Source organism: Lithobates pipiens, unplaced genomic scaffold, assembly GCF_037356315.1.
Source record: "Lithobates pipiens isolate NorthernLeopardFrog02 unplaced genomic scaffold, aLitPip1_a1.2 Scaffold_35, whole genome shotgun sequence".
Classification (NCBI taxonomy): domain Eukaryota; kingdom Metazoa; phylum Chordata; class Amphibia; order Anura; family Ranidae; genus Lithobates; species Lithobates pipiens.
Genome location: NW_027507811.1, coordinates 9,439,352 through 9,459,367, shown reverse-complemented (window position 1 = coordinate 9,459,367; position 20,016 = coordinate 9,439,352). Strand labels below are relative to the sequence as shown.

The window sequence follows — 20,016 nt, the reverse complement described above, 5'->3', positions numbered from 1 at the left end:
AGTGTCCCATCATTGGTGTTAATGGGAAGAATACCACTCCATCATTGATGTTAATGGGAAGAATACCACTCCATCATTGGTGTTAATGGGAAGAATACCACTCCATCATTGGTGTTAATGGGAAGAATACCACTCCATCATTGCTGTTAGTGGAAGGAATAGTGTCCCATCATTGGTGTTAATGGGAAGAATACCACTCCATCATTGGTGTTAATGAGAAGAATACCACTCCATCATTGGTGTTAATGGGAAGAATACCACTCCATCATTGGTGTTAATGGGAAGAATACCACTCCATCATTGGTGTTAGTGGAAGGAATAGTGTCCCATCATTGGTGTTAATGGGAAGAATACCACTCCATCATTGCTGTTAGTGGAAGGAATAGTGTCCCATTATTGGTGTTAATGGGAAGAATACCGCTCCATCATTGGTGTTAATGAGAAGAATACCACTCCATCATTGGTGTTAGTGGGAAGAATACCACTCCATCATTGGTGTTAATGAGAAGAATACCACTCCATCATTGGTGTTAGTGGGAAGAATACCACTCCATCATTGGTGTTAATGAGAAGAATACCACTCCATCATTGGTGTTAATGGGAAGAATACCACTCCATCATTGGTGTTAATGGGAAGAATACCACTCCATCATTGCTGTTAGTGGAAGGAATAGTGTCCCATCATTGGTGTTAATGGGAAGAATACCACTCCATCATTGGTGTTAATGGGAAGAATACCACTCCATCATTGGTGTTAATGGGAAGAATACCACTCAATCATTGGTGTTAATGGGAAGAATACCACTCCATCATTGCTGTTAGTGGAAGGAATAGTGTCCCATCATTGGTGTTAATGGGAAGAATACCGCTCCATCATTGGTGTTAATGGGAAGAATACCACTCCATCATTGGTATTAATGGGAAGAATATCGCTCCATCATTGGTATTAGTGGAAGGAATAGTGTCCCATTATTGGTGTTAATGGGAAGAATACCGCTCCATCATTGGTGTTAGTGGGAAGAATACCACTCCATCATTGGTGTTAATGAGAAGAATACCACTCCATCATTGGTGTTAGTGGGAAGAATACCACTCCATCATTGGTGTTAATGAGAAGAATACCACTCCATCATTGGTGTTAATGGGAAGAATACCACTCCATCATTGCTGTTAGTGGAAGGAATAGTGTCCCATCATTGGTGTTAATGGGAAGAATACCGCTCCATCATTGGTGTTAATGGGAAGAATACCACTCCATCATTGGTGTTAATGGGAAGAATACCACTCCATCATTGGTGTTAATGGGAAGAATATCACTCAATCATTGGTGTTAATGGGAAGAATACCACTCCATCATTGCTGTTAGTGGAAGGAATAGTGTCCCATCATTGGTGTTAATGGGAAGAATACCGCTCCATCATTGGTGTTAATGGGAAGAATACCACTCCATCATTGGTGTTAATGGGAAGAATACCACTCCATCATTGGTGTTAATGGGAAGAATACCACTCCATCATTGGTGTTAATGGGAAGAATACCACTCCATCATTGCTGTTAGTGGAAGGAATAGTGTCCCATCATTGGTGTTAATGGGAAGAATACCACTCCATCATTGGTATTAATGGGAAGAATATCGCTCCATCATTGGTATTAGTGGAAGGAATAGTGTCCCATCATTGGTATTAATGGGAAGAATACCACTCCATCATTGCTGTTAGTGGAAGGAATAGTGTCCCATCATTGGTGTTAATGGGAAGAATACCGCTCCATCATTGGTGTTAATGAGAAGAATACCACTCCATCATTGGTGTTAATGAGAAGAATACCACTCCATCATTGGTGTTAGTGGGAAGAATACCACTCCATCATTGGTGTTAATGAGAAGAATACCACTCCATCATTGGTGTTAATGGGAAGAATACCACTCCATCATTGGTGTTAATGGGAAGAATACCACTCCATCATTGCTGTTAGTGGAAGGAATAGTGTCCCATCATTGGTGTTAATGGGAAGAATACCGCTCCATCATTGGTGTTAATGGGAAGAATACCACTCCATCATTGGTGTTAATGGGAAGAATACCACTCCATCATTGGTGTTAATGGGAAGAATACCACTCCATCATTGGTGTTAATGGGAAGAATACCACTCCATCATTGCTGTTAGTGGAAGGAATAGTGTCCCATCATTGGTGTTAATGGGAAGAATACCACTCCATCATTGGTATTAATGGGAAGAATATCGCTCCATCATTGGTATTAGTGGAAGGAATAGTGTCCCATCATTGATATTAATGGGAAGAATACCACTCCATCATTGCTGTTAGTGGAAGGAATAGTGTCCCATCATTGGTGTTAATGTGAAGAATACCACTCCATCATTGGTGTTAATGGGAAGAATACCACTCAATCATTGGTGTTAATGATAAGAATACCACTCCATCATTGCTGTTAGTGGAAGGAATAGTGTCCCATCATTGGTGTTAATGGGAAGAATACCGCTCCATCATTGGTGTTAATGGGAAGAATACCGCTCCATCATTGGTATTAGTGGAAGGAATAGTGTTCCATCATTGGTATTAATGGGAAGAATACCACTCCATCATTGGTGTTAATGGGAAGAATACCACTCCATCATTGCTGTTAGTGGAAGGAATAGTGTCCCATCATTGGTATTAATGGGAAGAATACCACTCCATCATTGCTGTTAGTGGAAGGAATAGTGTCCCATCATTGGTGTTAATAGGAAGTATACCGCTCCATCATTGGTGTTAGTGGAAGGACTAGTGCCATATCGTTTGTGTCACTGGAGGAAATAATGCCTCGATGTTGCCGTTAGTGTCCTATTGCTGGTGTCAGTAGAAGGAATAGCGTCCTATTGCTGGTGTCACCTCAACACTGATGGAAAGCCTAGTCTACTTCCAGCAACAACTTTTGACAGCTGAGGAAATCTACTAGCCAAATCCGTATCCCTCTGGAACCTGTACTACAAACAGAGGGGGGGATGACGACATGGATCTCTGCTCAAGGTAGGATGAGATCCACCTCTTCTTGGGTTGCCCAGCTTCTGGTGCCTCTCTGATAATCAGTATAGGCCACAGCTGTGGCATTGTCCAACTAAAGTGTCTGCAACTACAATCGATTTGCCTAATGCAGGAGAACAAAGTATATAGTATATGGGTAGGGTGCAGAGTGAGGCACCAGGCAGCGAGCACACAAAGTCCACATTGATAAGGCCCCTTTCACACTGGGGCAGTTTTCAGGTGCTACAGCGCTAAAAATAGCGCCTGAAAAAAACGGCCCCTTTCACTCCAGTGTGAAAGTCCGAGGGCTTTCATACTGGAGCGGTGTGCGGGCAGGACAGTGAAAAAAGTCCTGCTAGCCGCATCTATGGAGCGGTGAAGGAGCCATGTATTCACCGCTCCTACCCATTGAAATCAATGGGGCAGCGCGGCTATGTCGCGAGCAAAGCGCCGCTGCAGCGGTGCTTTGCGGGCGGTTTTAACCCTTTTTCGGCCACTAGTGGGGGTTAAAATGAGCCAAACCCGGGAGACATGGTCCCTTAATAGACTCTGCCTGATCCAAGATGACTGCAAAGTCACATCCAGAATCCAGTCAGATAGCTGTCTCCCTGTGACCAAAGAGGAACCGAGTTCCTCTCAACTTCCTCTCCATCTGTATTGCCACTGTGGTCGAGCACCACCTGCAGTGGAGAAAATAGACTGCACCTGCCTACAGGTGTATATAGTGTATGATGAGCTGTACAGACTTTCAGGACACACTGTTTTAAATACTATAGCTCTGCTACACATAGACTGTTCTGTGATCGCTCAGCTCCTGCACACTCTGCCTATCAATCATATACCTGGTGACGACTGGAATGTTTGTGGAGGCCTCTCTTGCACCTCCTGGCCAACACTCCTGAAGGTGTGGACAGAGCGTGTGAGGGCATGGAGTGGCACGAGTGCCTGGTCTGCACTTAGGTGGAAGGAGCTGGGAGTTGTAGTCTTAGGAAGAGGACACTGAAGCAGCCTGGCCCTGGAGCAGGAGATGGTAGCAGAGCCGATATGCAGACAGCGATCACCAGCCGCCGGGAATCAAGGCACTGAGTCAGGGGACAAAGCAAGCCCAGGAAGCAGGCCAAGGTAGGTAACAGCCGGGCAGCACAGTACAGAATCAGCTGTGTATTGAGGAAAACAGCGCTCACGAACATTGCCTGCATTGAAAAAGCATGGAACTGCAGAGGTGGGCGGGAGCGATCTTCTGGATGGGGGAGGGCAGGTGCAGGGCGTGTGTGTTTCATAGTTTCATAGTTAGTAAGGTTGAATAAAGACACCAGTCCATCCAGTTCAACCTGAGTGAGTGTCTACAATTATCCCTATCCCTGTACATTGCACACTCACATCGGTCCCTACCCTCAAGGAGCCCACAAGCCAAGGCCCCCATTCATATACTAAGCCAATTAACCTACCTGCATGTCTTTGGATTGTGGGAGGAAACCGGAGTACCCGGAGGAAACCCATGCAGGCACAGGGAGAACATGCAAACTCCAGGCGGGTAGTGTCATGGTTGGGACACAGGGAGGCTGGAATTTAGAAAAATAGGTGAACTTAGCCTTTAATGCAGCCTTTCTCAACCTTTTAACACGGAGAAACCCTTGAAATAACTTTTCGGTCCTAAAAGTTCTATATCTACAACCCATGATACATTAGTGAATGAGCGGACTTTTCCCGCCCGGAGAAAAGTCCGCTCATTTCGAGCGGGTATCCAGGTAGGCGGGGCTCTCTCCAGCCACAATGCCAGAGACGCGCTGTGCTGCCACTTATATAGGGACAAGGGGCGGTGTCACATGGCTTTATGTCACATGGGTTGGTGTCACATGGTGACCCCGCCCCCTTACAATGTCATAGTCCCCATGTGACATCAACCCATGTGACCAACCCATGTGACATAAAGCCATGTGAAACCGCCCCTTGTCCCTATATAAGTGGCCGCGCAGCGCGGGTCTGGCATTGTGGCCGGAGAGATCGCCGAGTCAACATCTCCTGGAGATGAAGGAGAAGAAGAAGAACGGAAGGCGGCGGCGGCGGCGACAGAAGACCGGGCCACCGCCTGTAAAAGAGCTATAAGAAGGTGCGGTGGCCCGGTAGAAGAACCGAAGAGGGGGACAAGACCCCCGAAGTCGGGAGAAGAGGCTGGCGGCGAGGAAGAAAGCCGGACTCCTCCGCTAGCAAAAGAGCTACAAGAAGATAGCGGAGGAGTCCGGCGAGAAGACCCCCGAAGACGGAAGACCCCCGGAGCTGTGCAATAAAGTATTTTATCTCTTGTGTTTTTTTTTTTGTACTTTTATTTTACAGGTGAATGGGTAGGGGTACATTGTACCCCATACTCATTCACATAGGGTGGGGGGCTGGTATCCGGGGGCCCCCTTATTAAAGGGGGCTCCCGGATTCCGATAAGCCCCCTGCCCGCAGACCCTGACAACCAACGGCCAGGGTTGTCAGGAAGAGGCCCTTGTCCTCATCAACATGGGGAGAAGGTGCTTTGGGGTGGGGGGCCGCGCGGCCCCCCCTTCCCCAAGGCACCCCCCATGTTGAGGGCACGCGGCCTGGTACGGCTCAGGAGGGGGGTGGGGGGCGCTCGCTCACCCCCCTTTCCTGGCCGGCCGGGTAGCGTGCTCGGACAAGGGTCTGTTGTGGACTTGGGGGGGACCCCCACGCCGATTTTTTTCGGCGTTGGGGTTCCCCTTTAAGTCCATACCAGGCGGCGGGGCAAGCGACGTCTCCTTCACGGGCCCCGCCTACCTGGAGACGCGCTCGAAATGAGGACATTCCTCAGCGTGTGTGGGCGAGTCCGTTCATTTCAAAAGTAGGGCGGATAGTACGGCAGACTTATTACGCCTTATTAGTCCGCTCAAAAAGTGCCGTGTGTGGTCAAGTCCGTTCATTCGAAAGTATGACGGACTGTCCGTCGGATTGTATGACGGACTAAGTAGGCCATACAGTCCGCCCGTGTGTACGCGGCTTTACACTTGTGGTAGTTGGGAAGCATTACCCCTTTAGAGATAGCTAAAAAGATTAACGCTGTCAGTGGGAACTTATCTGAGAGGTTGAAATGGCTCATTCCTCAAGGAACCCATGGGTTTCATGGAACCCTGGTTGAGGAAGAATGCTCCTTACACTTGTGGTCATTGGGAAGAATTACCCCTTTACAGATAGCTAAAAAGATCAACACTGTCAGTGGGAACTTATCTGAGAGGTTGAAATTGCTCATTCCTCAAGGAACCTCTGGAGTAACCCAATGGTTTCATGGAACCTTGGTTGAGGAAGAATGCTCCTTACACTTGTGGTCATTGGGAAGAATTAATCCTTTATAGATAGCTCCAAAGATCAACGCTGTCAGTGGGAACTTATCTGAGAGGTTGAAATGGCTCATTCCTCAAGGAACCTCTGGAGTAACCCAATGGTTTCATGGAACCTTGGTTGAGGAAGAATGCTCCTTAAACTTGTGGTCATTGGGAAGAATTAATCTTTTACAGATAGCTAAAAAGATCAATTGCTGTCAGTGGGAACTTATCTGAGAGGTTGAAATGGCTCATTCCTCAAGGAACCTCTGGAGGAACCCAAGGGTTTGATGGGACCCTGGTTGAGGAAGAATGCTCCTTACACATGTGGTCATTTGGAAGAATGACCCCCTTATAGATAGCTAAAGAGATCAGTGGGAACTTATCTGAGAGGCAGAAAATGCTCATTACTCAAGGAACTCCTGGCAACCTCTAAAGGAATCCTAGTTGAGAAACCCTACTTTAATGTCTTGGGGCTTTGTTGATGTTGTCTGATCTGCATACTATACACAATCAACAGTCACACCTACACATTCAATGCAGGAATGCTAAAAATGTCTGCTTATTATGACTCTTCCATACTGCCGTTTAGGAGTCCTGCCAACTCTTAATGCCTTTAGGAGAAGCTAGTCTTCATCAATCCTTAACACGGGTCCCCTAGTGCATTCCATCTTGATTCTATTAAAATCAACTGCTCAAACTCTGAAAGGGGACTGCCTTTTGCCCTAAAATGTGTTGGCAGTATTTGATGCTCTATACCAGGGATCCTCAATCCGTGCCAGCCCATGGCCTGTTGGGAGCTGGGCCATGCAGCTGGATGGCAGGTGAGCTAGTCAGCATAACCTGCACTGCCACCCTCCAGAGGGTGCCCTTTCCTCCTAGCACCACTACTCCATACCCTCTCTATAGTTACCTTAACTACGGAGAGGAAAGGGGAGCAGAAAATATGGAGGGTGGAGAACCAGTCTGGCCCAGAGGTGACAGGCTGCACATGCCCACACCCTCCAGAGGTGACAGGCTGTGCCAACACAAGCCCCCCATCAGGTGACAGACCGCGCACACACACACACACACACACACACACCTTCCCCCTGGAGGTGACAGGCAATGCTCACACCACCCCTTACCCTGGAGGTAAAAGGCAGCACCCCCCCCCCCATGTAGGTAACAGGCTGCCCCCACCCGCTCACCAAGTAACAGGCAGCACCAATCCCCCTCCCCAGGCAGCACCAAACAGTTAAGAGGTTGCCATCGCTGAGGCCAGCCCCTGGTGCCGAGGAGATTGGGGACCACTGCTGTATACCAATAAGCATTTCAAAAAGACCTTAACCACTTGCCACCCAGGCCAATTCCGAATTTTCTCTCCTACATGTAAAAAAATCATAATTTGTTTGCTAGAAAATTACATAGAACCCCCCAAACATTAATTATTTTTATTTAGCAGACACCCTAGAGCAGGGGTTTCCAACCCTCTGATGTGGCCCGCCATCTCAGAGCAAGATGTGGTCGGCAAGCCCAGTTCGCGGGTTCCCGACCCCACCATCTCCGGGCATTAGTGTGAAGAACGGAGCCGCCTTAGAGAAAGCAGAGCCGATGCTCCCTGTATAGCGCCGACTCCTGCTGCATGCTTCTGTTACAATTATACTCAGGGATGGCAAGTCGGGACACAGGAACCCACAATCCAGGACAGCAGCCACCAGTATCAGTACCAGCCACCAGTACCAACCAACAGTAATAGTACCAGCCAGCAGTACCAGTACCTGCCAGCAGTATCAGTACCAGCCACCAGTATCAGTACCAGTACCCACCAGCAGTACAGTCATCGGTACCAGTACCAGCCAGCAGTACTAGTACCTACCAGCAGTACTAGCTAGCAGTACCAGTCAGCAGTACCAGTACCCGCCAGCAGTACTAGTACCAACCAGCAGTACCCACCATCCATACCAACCAGCAGTACCAGTACCCACCATCCGTACCAGCCAGCAGTACCCGTCACCAGTATCAGTACCAACGAGCAGTACCCATCAGCAGTACCAGTACCCGCCAGCAGTATCAGTACCAGCCAGCAGTATCAGTACCAGACAGCAGTATCAGTACCAGACAGCAGTATCAGTACCAACCAACAGTACCAACATTACCAGTACCAACCAGCCGTACCAGTACCAGCCAGTAGTACCAGTCACCAGTACCAGTACCCGCCATCCATACCAGTCATCAGTACCAGCCAGCAGTACCTGCCACCAGTACCAGCCACCAGCAAGCAGTACCAGTACCCACCAGCAGTACCAGTCATCAGTACCAGCCAGCAGTACCTGCCACCAGTACCAGCCACCAGCAAGCAGTACCAGTACCCACCAGCAGTACCAGTCAACAGTACTCACCAGCAGTAGTAGTACCAGTACCAGCCAGCAGTATCAGCACCTGTCAGCAGTACCCACCGGCACTACCAACCAGCTACAGGAATCCTGAGGAGGAAGTGAAGATTGAGGTCAGTTGAGGAGCAAGTAAACCGCTATACATCAGTGTGAAAGCAGCCTTAGGCACCTTTCACATGATCGGTTCGATCATGTCCGCCTGTCTGTTTTTCAGGTGGACTCACACGGACTCTCCATTCACCTCTTTAGAGCAGCAGATGTAAACAGACTCGTGTCCGTTTACACCCGCCTATCTGCAATCCGATCTCCTTAAAAAAAAAAAAAAAACAGAAGGAGATCTGTCCCCTTCTGTCTGGGCAGATCGGAGGGCCCTTAGGGTAGAGCGGGTTGCATCCGCGTCTGTTCTACATATGCAGAGCGGACACAGACCTGCCATCCAGACCATCGGACCTTTGCTGTCCAAAAATCTGACGGACTTTAGAAATAGAACATGTTTCAAATCTTTCCGACGGACTCGAGTGCGGTCGAAAAATCCATTCGTGTGTATGCTGGTCCGACGGACAAAAACCAACGCTAGGGCAGCTATTGGCTATGAACTTCCTTATTCTAGTCCGGTCGTACGTCATCACGTTCGAAAACTGTCGGACTGTGGTGTGATTGTGTGTGGCCAAGTCCGTTCATTCGGAAAGTCTGTCGGAAATCCTCCGAAAGTCCGTCGGACCTAGTCCGTCGAAAAGTCCGCTCGTGTGTACGCGGCATAAGGGAGTCTGACGCCAGAGCCCGTCACTGGCCGTGCTGCAGTGTCTGCAAGGCCCGTATGGCGTCCGTAGAATGGAGATAACACGGCCGTGTGTTCATTGCCAGAACGAGGCTTGAGAAGCACAACACATCGTGGCGCCGGGCTGTGACGTCACAGCTATGCGACGCGTTTCGGAGTACACACGCCAAAGGGCGTAACCGCATGTCCCTACGTAACCCCCGAGCCGCGGAAGCGTGCCTGCGAGTCCCACAGGCTCGATGTCTGCCGGGGGCCTGCAATCGCGACGAGGGCAGCACAGTGGTGTAGTGGTTAGCACTCTCACCTAGCAGTAACAAGGGTCGCTGGTTCAAATCCCAACCATGACACTACCTGCCTGGAGTTTGTATGTTCTCCCTGTGCCTGCGTGGGTTTCCTCCGGTTTCCTCCCACAAACCAAAGACATGCAGGTAGGTTAATTGGCTTCTGTCCAAAATTGGCCCTAGTATGATTGGGGACTTTGGCTTGTGGGCTCCTTGAGGGTAGGGACCAATGTGAGTGTGTAATGTACAGGGATGGGGACAATTGTAGACACTCAGGTTGAACTGGATGGACTGGTGTCTTTATTCAACCTTACTAACTATGAAACTATGAAGAATGGGGAAATGTAAACAAGGATGTCCGCGGGTAGAGCATCTCCCTGTTCTGCCTAGTGACATGACAGGGGTCTACTGCTCCCTGTCATCGGGAGCAGTGATCGATGTCATCTCAGTGGTAGCCCCTCCCCGCTACAGTTAGAACACATTTAACCCCTTGATCGCCCCCTAGTGTTTAATCTCTTCCCTGACAGTGAATTTTACACAGTAATCAGCGGCTATTTTTAGCTCTGATCGCTGTATAAATGTCAACGGTCCCAAAAAAATTTCTAAAGTGTCCGATCTGTCCGCTGCAATGTTGCAGTCCAGAGAAAAAGATTACTTCCATTACTAATAAAAAAAAATGCCATAAATCTATCCCCTATTTTGTAGAAGCTATAACTTTTGCGCAAACCAATCAATATACGCTTATTGCGATTTTTTTACCAACAAATATGTAGAAGAATACGTATCGCCCCAAACTGAGAAAGAAATAATTTCTTTATATTTTCAAAATTGTCTTTTCTTGTTTATGGTGCAAAAAATAAAAAACGCTGAGGCGATCAAATACAACCAAAAGAAAGCTCTATTTGTAGGGAAAAAAAAGGAACTTCAATTTTGTTTTTAGGGAGCAGCATCACACGACCGCGCAATTGTCAGTTAAAGCGACGCAGTGCCGAATCGCAAAAAATGCTCATCATTAAGGGGGCAAAATCTTCCGGGGCTAAAGTGGTTAACGACCAGAGCATTTTTTTTTGTAATTGCCCCATACACACGACCGGTTTTCCCGTCGGAATAAATTCTGAAATATTTTTCCGTCAGATCGTCAAGAACGCAATGACGTATAACAGGACTAGAAAAAGGAAGTTCAATGGCCAGTAGCCAACAGCTTCCGTCTCGTACTTGCTTCAGAGCATGCGTCGCTTTTGATCAGTCGGGACAGCGTACAGACAACGGTTTTCCCCGATAGGAATTGGTTCCGTCGGAAATATTTAGAACATGTTCTATTTCTAGGTCCGTCAGAATTTTCTACATGGGGCATACACACGATTGGAATATACGATGAAAAGCTCCCATCCGGCATTCCGCTCATTTGTACGCGGCATTATAGGCTCAATACTTATCGAAAAGGAATGTGGGAAAAGAAAAGGAGCATTTCTCAATTAGCTTAGAAGGAATATCACGATTTTAGGGATCGAACAATGCAATCTTTATTTGTTTCATCCAAAAAAAAAAAAAAAAGTTAACATTTCATCAGCTAGATATGAAATGGTACATCTGATATGGTCAATATTGACATTTTCCACTTTCAGACAGCAGAGCCGAACCCGCATCCTACGGAAGATCTCGAGTGGTGTGCCATAGAGAGCCGAGAACGGAGGTTGCCGACAAATGGGGGATTTGACTGGAGAGGAAAGACTGCATATGGAGCCAGGGACCACTGTGCTTCTTCTCAATGGGAGATCCCTGATGTACAGCAAAAAATATGGCTCCTACAGAAGACCTTACCCTTCACCTCAAAAGGGTTGTTTGGGTTCTCTGACGTTTGGTAGGCCAAGACACATTTCGAGGGGAGATCCTGAGGAACACGGGGGGGGGGGGGGGAGTTCTGTGGGGATCTCCCCTCGAAACCTGTCTTGGCCTACCAAACATCAGAGAACCCAAACAACCCTTTTGAGGTGAAGGTAAGGTCTTCTGTAGGAGCCATATTTTTTTGCTGTACATCAGGGATCTCCCATTGAGAAGAAGCACAGTGGTCCTTGGCACCATATGCAGTCTTTCCTCGAAAATGAGTCAGCCATCTGAAAGGTCCTCTGGTTTACTGGAAACAGTGACCTGGTTGCTTTGTGTCTACCATGGAAACTCTCTGGGATCAGGAAGGAATTGTTTCCCCTGCTGTAGCAAATTGGATCGTGCTTTTCTGGGGGGGGGGGGGGGGGGAGGAGGGGTTTCGCCTTTGTTTCAGAAGAGGTGGGTCTTGAGCTTCTTCCTGAAGGCCAGATCGTTTTCCTCCAAGCGGATGTCCGCGGGTAGAGCATTCCATAGCTGTGGTCCTTGGACTGCGAACCTTTGTTCACCTTTTAATTTATAACGGGTCTTGGGGATGTGGAGGAGGTTCTGGTTAGTTGGCCGGAGAGGGCGACCTGGGGGTGTAGTGCTTTATTTTGTCACAAGGGTATTGCGGGGCTTTTCCTTGTGCGCATTTGTGAGTGAGGCAGAGGGTCTTGAATGTAACTCGATCCTTCACGGCTGGCCAATGGAGGGTCCTCAGGGATGATCGATTCCCATGTTTTTTTTTTCCAGTTACCAGTCTGGCTGCTGTGTTCTATATGTTTTGTAGACGTGAAATTTGGTATTTTGGAAGTCCTAGGTAGAGGGAACTTGCGTAGTTGAGTCGGGAATTGATGACTGTTCCAACTACTGCTGCTGTATCTCCTTCCGGGATGAAGAGGATGAGTCTACGCAGTAGGCGAAGAAGGTGGTAGGATCCGCTGACTACTGATCCTATTTGTGCGTCCATCATGTTTGAGTCAAAGACGACTTGGAGGGTTTTGGCTTTAGTGCCGGGGGGCGATGGGTTGGCCGAAGATTGGTGAATGGTGTGGACATCGTGCCTCTGGATCAACTGTGGGTATAGGATTGGGTATATGGGGTGATGGGTTGGCCGAGGATAGTGAATGGTGTGGACATTGTGCCTCTGGATCAACTGTGGGTATAGGATTGGGTATATGGGGTGATGGGTTGGCCGAAGATTGGTGAATGGTGTGGACATCGTGCCTCTGGATCAACTGTGGGTATAGGATTGGGTATATGGGGTGATGGGTTGGCCGAAGATTGGTGAATGGTGTGGACATTGTGCCTCTGGATCAACTGTGGGTATAGGATTGGGTATATGGGGTGATGGGTTGGCCGAGGATAGTGAATGGTGTGGACATTGTGCCTCTGGATCAACTGTGGGTATAGGATTGGGTATATGGGGTGATGGGTTGGCCGAAGATTGGTGAATGGTGTGGACATCGTGCCTCTGGATCAACTGTGGGTATAGGATTGAGTATATGGGGTGATGGGTTGGCCGAGGATGGTGAATGGTGTGGACATCGTGCCTCTGGATCAACTGTGGGTATAGGATTGGGTATATGGGGTGATGGGTTGGCCGAAGATTGGTGAATGGTGTGGACATCGTGCCTCTGGATCAACTGTGGGTATAGGATTGGGTATATGGGGTGATGGGTTGGCCGAGGATGGTGAATGGTGTGGACATCGTGCCTCTGGATCAACTGTGGGTATAGGATTGGGTATATGGGGTGATGGGTTGGCCGAGGATGGTGAATGGTGTGGACATCGTGCCTCTGGATCAACTGTGGGTATAGGATTGGGTATATGGGGTGATGGGTTGGCCGAGGATGGTGAATGGTGTGGACATCGTGCCTCTGGATCAACTGTGGGTATAGGATTGGGTATATGGGGTGATGGGTTGGCCGAAGATTGGCGAATGGTGTGGACATCGTGCCTCTGGATCAACTGTGGGTATAGGATTGGGTATATGGGGTGATGGGTTGGCCGAAGATTGGCGAATGGTGTGGACATCGTGCCTCTGGATCAACTGTGGGTATAGGATTGGGTATATGGGGTGATGGGTTGGCCGAGGATGGTGAATGGTGTGGACATCATGCCTCTGAATCAACTGTGGGTATAGGATTGGGTATATGGGGTGATGGGTTGGCCGAGGATGGTGAATGGTGTGGACATCATGCCTCTGGATCAACTGTGGGTATAGGATTGCGTATATGGGGTGATGGGTTGGCCGAGGATGGTGATTGGGGTGGACATCGTGCCTCTGGATCAACTGTGGGTATAGGATTGGGTATATGGGGTGATGGGTTGGCCGAGGATGGTGAATGGTGTGGACATCATGCCTCTGGATCAACTGTGGGTATAGGATTGGGTATATGGAGTGATGGGTTGGCCGAAGATTGATGAATGGTGTGGACATCGTGCCTCTGGATCAACTGTGGGTATAGGATTGGGTATATGGGGTGATGGGTTGGCCGAGGATTGGTGAATGGTGTGGACATCGTGCCTCTGGATCAACTGTGGGTATAGGATTGGGTATATGGGGTGATGGGTTGGCCGAGGATTGGTGAATGGTGTGGACATCGTGCCTCTGGATCAACTGTGGGTATAGGATTGGGTATATGGGATTGTATGATTTTTTTTTTTATGGTGGAACTAGATGGACTTGTGTCTTTTTTTTTTTGCAACCTGACTAACTATGTAACTTATTTGTTTGCGAGTACACTTCTTTTTATCCATTATTAAAGATAGAACTTGGGTAATGCGCAAGGCTGGTGCGCTCTCTCTTCTTTGTTTTACAAGGTCTCTGATGTGTGTTGGGAAGGGATTTCCATGGAAAAAAAAAAAATCTCAGCAGTAATACGACTTCTTCCCTGAGTGAGATCTTGCAAGGTCTTATTTCTGTGCATAACATAAAACAGAAAGCCAGGCGCAAAAACAAAAAAAAATTAAAACCAAGGAAGCCAAATAATGGTGCCGCTACACCCAAACTCAAGTGACCAAATGAGGAAAAGTAAAAAAAAAAAAAAAAAAATAGTGGAGCGCTGATCCAAGGAATGGCAAACAGTCAATAGAGGATAAAATCCATGCAAAAGAAACAATTTATTGATAAGAAAGGATAAAAAAATTGTATATCCAAAAAGTACAATTGGCAATGAAAACAATTACTAAAAAACAGTGTTACCTTGGATTACAAGCATAATCCGTTCCAAAGCACTTGCATATCAAAGCGATTTTCCCCATAGAAGTCACTGGAAATGAAGATAATTCGTCCCACATTGACTTCTATTGCATGCAATACCGCGTTTGGCCAGAGGTTGGGGGGGGGGGGGGGCGGAGAGCCTCAGAAATACTCAAAAAGACAGCTCGGCTGAACTAGGAAAGGCTCGGAAACACTTGGCAACAGAGTATTTCCCAGTGATTCAGAGTATTTCCGAACGGCCCCAAACAGTTCAGAGTGTCACCAACGCCCACTCCCTGCCCTTGTGGCCAAATGCAGTACTGCACACCCTATTAGCTTGAATTCTGCTAATTTTGCGAGACAACACTCGCAAACCAAGTCAGAATTTAAAAAGTTGCTCATCTTTGAAAACGCTTGTTAACCACATTACTTGTAAACCAAGGTTCCACTGTAATGAGAAGTGCCCGAAGACCACGTGGACTCACAGTAGTCGTGCCAGACATTGAGCCAGAGATGGTAGTGGCTGTCCCACCTTAGAAGCTGTCTGGGGGAAGGGAAAGGCACACCACGAGACAGGGGCGCCAGATGGAAAACTTTTCTCCAATTACATGTATGCATATATTCTTTACTTATTGTTTTTCTTTATGAATTGCAGATATCATATAATACTTATACCGCTTTCTCCTGATGAAGCCTCGAAACGCGTTGAGTTTCACTCTGTCTGTCCAGAGGTTCTTCTGTTGTTTTTTGGGGTGCCAGATGGAATCCTTTCAGAGTGTAGATGCAGGGATCATGGCCAGGTCTCCAGGCAGCATCAGAGAAGGGAGATTTAGCAAGAGCCCCGAGGTTCCAGATCACAGGGCGCCCAAGGGAGAAGGAGGAAGGAGTTGGCACAGTAACTAGAGGAATCCGGGAGAGGATAGGTGCTGGAGAGGTTACCAGAGGACCCGACAGGAGCAAACACAGCTCGATTTCTGGGTGTCCGGACTCCCGGAATCCTCTGGTTACTGTACCGGCTCCTTCCTTCTTCTCTCCAGATGCCCTGTGGTCTGGAACCTCGGGGCTCTTGCTAAATCTCCTGCCTTTGATGCTGCCTTGAGATCTGGTCATGATTTCTACATCTACAGTCTGGAAGGATTCCTGCTGGCATGCTTGTCTCTTGGTGTGCCTGTCCCTTCCCCTAGACAGCTTCTAAGGTGGGACAGCCATCCATCTACCATCTCTGGCTCTATGAAGTGGCCAGGGAGCTCCTACCTTAGGGTTACTTCAGACACTCCAACCACGGGCAGGTTCCAGCAGACCACAGATGGTCGTGTGACCCCAGGAACAGAGGGAGAGGAGAAGGAATCAGGAACACAAAGCGAAGCGGTGCCGGAGCTTGAGCAGCATAAAATCACGTTTCAGCATATAACCTGAGGAAGGGGTTCAAGCCCCGAAACATGTTGTTTTCCAGGGAGGAGCTCCAGTGTCCAGACACCCAGAAGTTGAGCTGTATTTGACTCCTGTCGGTCCTCTAGTAACATCTCTAGCACCTAGCCATCTCCCAGATTCCTCTGTTTACTGTACTGGCTCCTTCCTTCTTCTCCCTGGGCGTCCTGTGGTCTGGAACCTCTGGGCTCTTGCTAAATCTCTCTCCTCTGACGCTGCCTGGAGAATTGGCCATGATTTCTACATCTACAGTCTGGAAGGATTCCTGCTGGCATGCTTGTCTCTTGGTGTGCCTGTCCCTTCCCCCAGACAGCTTTTAAGGTGGGACAGCCATCCATCTACCATCTCTGGCTCTATGAAGTGGCCAGGGAGCTCCTACCTTAGGGTTACTTCAGACACTCCAACCACGGGCAGGTTCCAGCAGACCACAGATGGTCGTGTGACCCCAGGAACAGAGGGAGAGGAGAAGGAATCAGGAACACAAAGCGAAGCGGTGCCGGAGCTTGAGCAGCATAAAATCACGTTTCAGCATATAACCTGAGGAAGGGGTTCAACCCCCGAAACATGTTGTTTTCCAGGGAGGAGCTCCAGTGTCCAGACACCCAGAAGTTGAGCTGTATTTGACTCCTGTCGGTCCTCTAGTAACATCTCTAGCACCTAGCCATCTCCCAGATTCCTCTGTTTACTGTACTGGCTCCTTCCTTCTTCTCCCTGGGCGTCCTGTGGTCTGGAACCTCTGGGCTCTTGCTAAATCTCCCTCCTCTGATGCTGCCTGGAGAATTGGCCATGATTTCTACATCTACAGTCTGGAAGGATTCCTGCTGGCATGCTTGTCTCTTGGTGTGCCTGTCCCTTCCCCCAGACAGCTTTTAAGGTGGGACAGCCATCCATCTACCATCTCTGGCTCTATGAAGTGGCCAGGGAGCTCCTACCTTAGGGTTACTTCATACACTCCAACAACGGGCAGGTTCCAGCAGACCACAGATGGTCATGTGACCCCAGGAACAGAGGGAGAGGAGAGGGAATCAGAATCACGAAACGAAGCGGTGCTGGAGCTTGAGAGGCGTAAAACCACATTTCGGCATATAACCTGAGGAAGGGGTTCAACCCCCGAAACATGTTGTTTTCCAGGGAGGAGCTCTGATGTCCGGACACCCAGAAGTTGAGCTGTGTTTGCTCCTGCCAGTCCTCTGGTAACCTCTCCAGCACCTAGCCATCTCCCAGATTCCTCTGTTTACTGTACCATCTCCTTCCTTCTCCCTGGGCATCCTGTGGTCTGGAACCTCGGGGCTCTTGCTAAATCTCCCTCCTCTGACGCTGCCTGGAAATCCGGCCACAATTTCTACATCTACACTTTGAAAGGATTCAAGCTGAGTCCCATGTCTTTTGGTGTGCCTGTCCCTTCCCCCAGACATCTTCTAAGGTGGGACAGCCATCTATCTACCATCTCTGGCTCTATGAAGTGGCCACAGAGCTCCTACCTGGCTCCCTGGCCACTTCAGACACTCCCATCACTGGCAGGTTCCAGTAGACCACAGAGGGAGAGGAGAGGGAATCAAGAATGTGAAGTGGTGCCGGAGCTTAAGCAGTGTAAAACCACGTTTCGGCGGAGAACCTGAGGAAGGGGTTCAACCCCCGAAACATGTCGTTTTCAAGGGAGGAGCTCCGATGTCCGGACACCCGGAAGACAAGCTGCGTTTGCTTCTGGTAACCTCTCCAGCACCTATCATCTCCTGGATCCTCTGGTTACTGTACCGGCTCCTTCCTTCTTCTCCCTGGGCGTCCTGTGGTCTGGAACCTCTGGGCTCCTGCTAAATCTCCCTCCTCTGATGCTGTCTGGAGAATTGGCCACGATTTCTACATCTACACAGTTTCTAAAGGTGGGACAGCCATCCATCTACCATCTCTGGCTCTATGAAGTGGCCAGGGAGCTCCTACCTGGCTCTCTGGCCACTTCAGACACTCCAACCACGGGCAGGTTCCAGCAGACCACAGATGGTCACGTGACCCAGGAACAGAGGGAAAGGAGAGGGCATCAGAAATGTGAAGCGGTGCCGGAGCTTGAGCGATGTGAATCTACATGTTTTGGGGTTTAACCCCTTCCTCAGGCTGCCTGGAGATCTGGCCATGATTTCTACATCTACACTCTGGAAGGATTCCAGCTGAGATAAAAAAAAAACACTTGTTTTACATCACTCATGTATGAATGGACAGACAGAGTGAAACTCAACGCGTTTCGAGGCTTCATCAGGAGAAAGCGGTATAAGTATTATATGATATCTGCAATTCATAAAGAAAAACAATAAGTAAAGAATATATGCATACATGTAATTGGAGAAAAGTTTTCCATCTGGCGCCCCTGTCTCTTGGTGTGCCTGTCCCTTCCCCCAGACAGCTTCTAAGGTGGGACAGCTATCCATCCACCATCTCTGGCTCTATGACTGGCATGACTACTGTAATTCCATGTGGTCTTCAGGCACTTGACCACCATTGACTGTTTGCCATTCCCTGGATCAGGGCCCCCCCCCCCCCCTATTTATTTTTTATTTCTGCGTGTAACATTTCCCGCACTCAGGTCAGGCCTGCAGCTTCTTGCCCATGTGCGTTCTCCGATGTTTGGCAAGACAGGTCTCCAGTGAAAACGTTTTTCCGCACTCAGGGCAGGAATATGGCCTTTCCCCCGTGTGCGATCTCTGGTGTCTGGTAAGACAGACCTTCTGCGAGAAACACCTTCCGCACTCGAGGCAGGCGTACGGCTTCTCGCCCGTGTGCGATCTCTGATGCCTGGAGAGGTGGGCCTTCCGGGAAAAACATTTTCCGCACTCAGGGCAGGAATACAACTTCTCATCCGAGTGCATTATCTGATGATTGGAAAAGCTGGAACTCTGGGAAAAACATTTCCCGCAGACAGGACAGGAATACGGCTTCTCGCCGGTGTGGGATCTCTGATGTACAAGAAGGTCCGATTTACACGGGTAGCATTTCCCGCACTCGGAGCAGGGATACGGCTTCTCGCCAGTGTGCGATTTCTGATGTCTGGAAAGGTGGGCCTTCAGCGAAAAACGTTTCCCGCACTCGGAGCAGGAATACAGCTTCTCGCCCGTGTGCAAAACCTGATGTTTGGAAAAGCTGGATTTCTGCGTGAAACATTTCCCGCAGTCAGGGCAGGAGTAAGGCTTCTCCCCCGTGTGAGTTCTTTCATGCACGCGAAGGTCTGATTTCCGTAAAAAGCATTTTCCGCACTCAGAGCAGGAATACGGCTTCTCTTCCGTGTGTAAACTCTGATGTACGGAAAGAGGGGACTTTTGTGGGGGGGCGTTTGTGTGTTCCTGTCCCGAGTTCCAAAACTCGGGACAGGAATACAGATTCTCCTCCATGTGAAAACCATAATGCATGTCCAGTTCTGATTTATGAAGGAAACACTTCCCGCACTCATAACAGGAATGAAGCTCCTCCCCCGTGTCATCACTCTGAGGCCGATTTCGATTGGATTCCGAGCTAAAACTTTCCCCCCATTCAGGACAGGGAAATGTCTTCTCCCTCGGAATTCCGGCACCATCCATAGTGGAGCTCGTCGTCTTTTCCCCGCCACAATCTCCTGTGATGTCCTCATCTTCCATTTTACAACCTGAAGATAAAGTGAGACGATTGTTAGAGAAATTCTCCATGGCGTGTCCTGGAACGATATTAAAACATCATCAATAGATATGAGAGGGTTAGTTCACTTCCATCAAGATCCCATCT

At 48.7% G+C, this 20,016-nt stretch overlaps 2 protein-coding genes across 4 annotated transcripts in view; one reads left to right on the top strand and one right to left on the bottom strand.

The window, feature by feature from the left end:
• The window catches only part of LOC143955900 (uncharacterized), a 184,872-nt gene that overhangs the window by 20,734 nt on the left and 144,122 nt on the right, over positions 1-20,016 (top strand). The gene's annotated exons all lie outside the window — the stretch shown is intronic.
• LOC143955741 (uncharacterized) overlaps positions 12,028-20,016 on the bottom strand; it is a 48,227-nt gene continuing 40,238 nt past the window's right edge. The window contains exon 2 of one of the 2 annotated variants that reach the window (XM_077465862.1): positions 12,028-19,551. In XM_077465862.1, the coding sequence (XP_077321988.1) occupies positions 18,849-19,551 (703 nt within the window). In that variant the 3' untranslated portion in view covers positions 12,028-18,848. Of the gene's footprint in view, positions 19,901-20,016 lie in introns of both variants that reach the window. The other variant, XM_077465861.1, reaches the window with a different exon arrangement.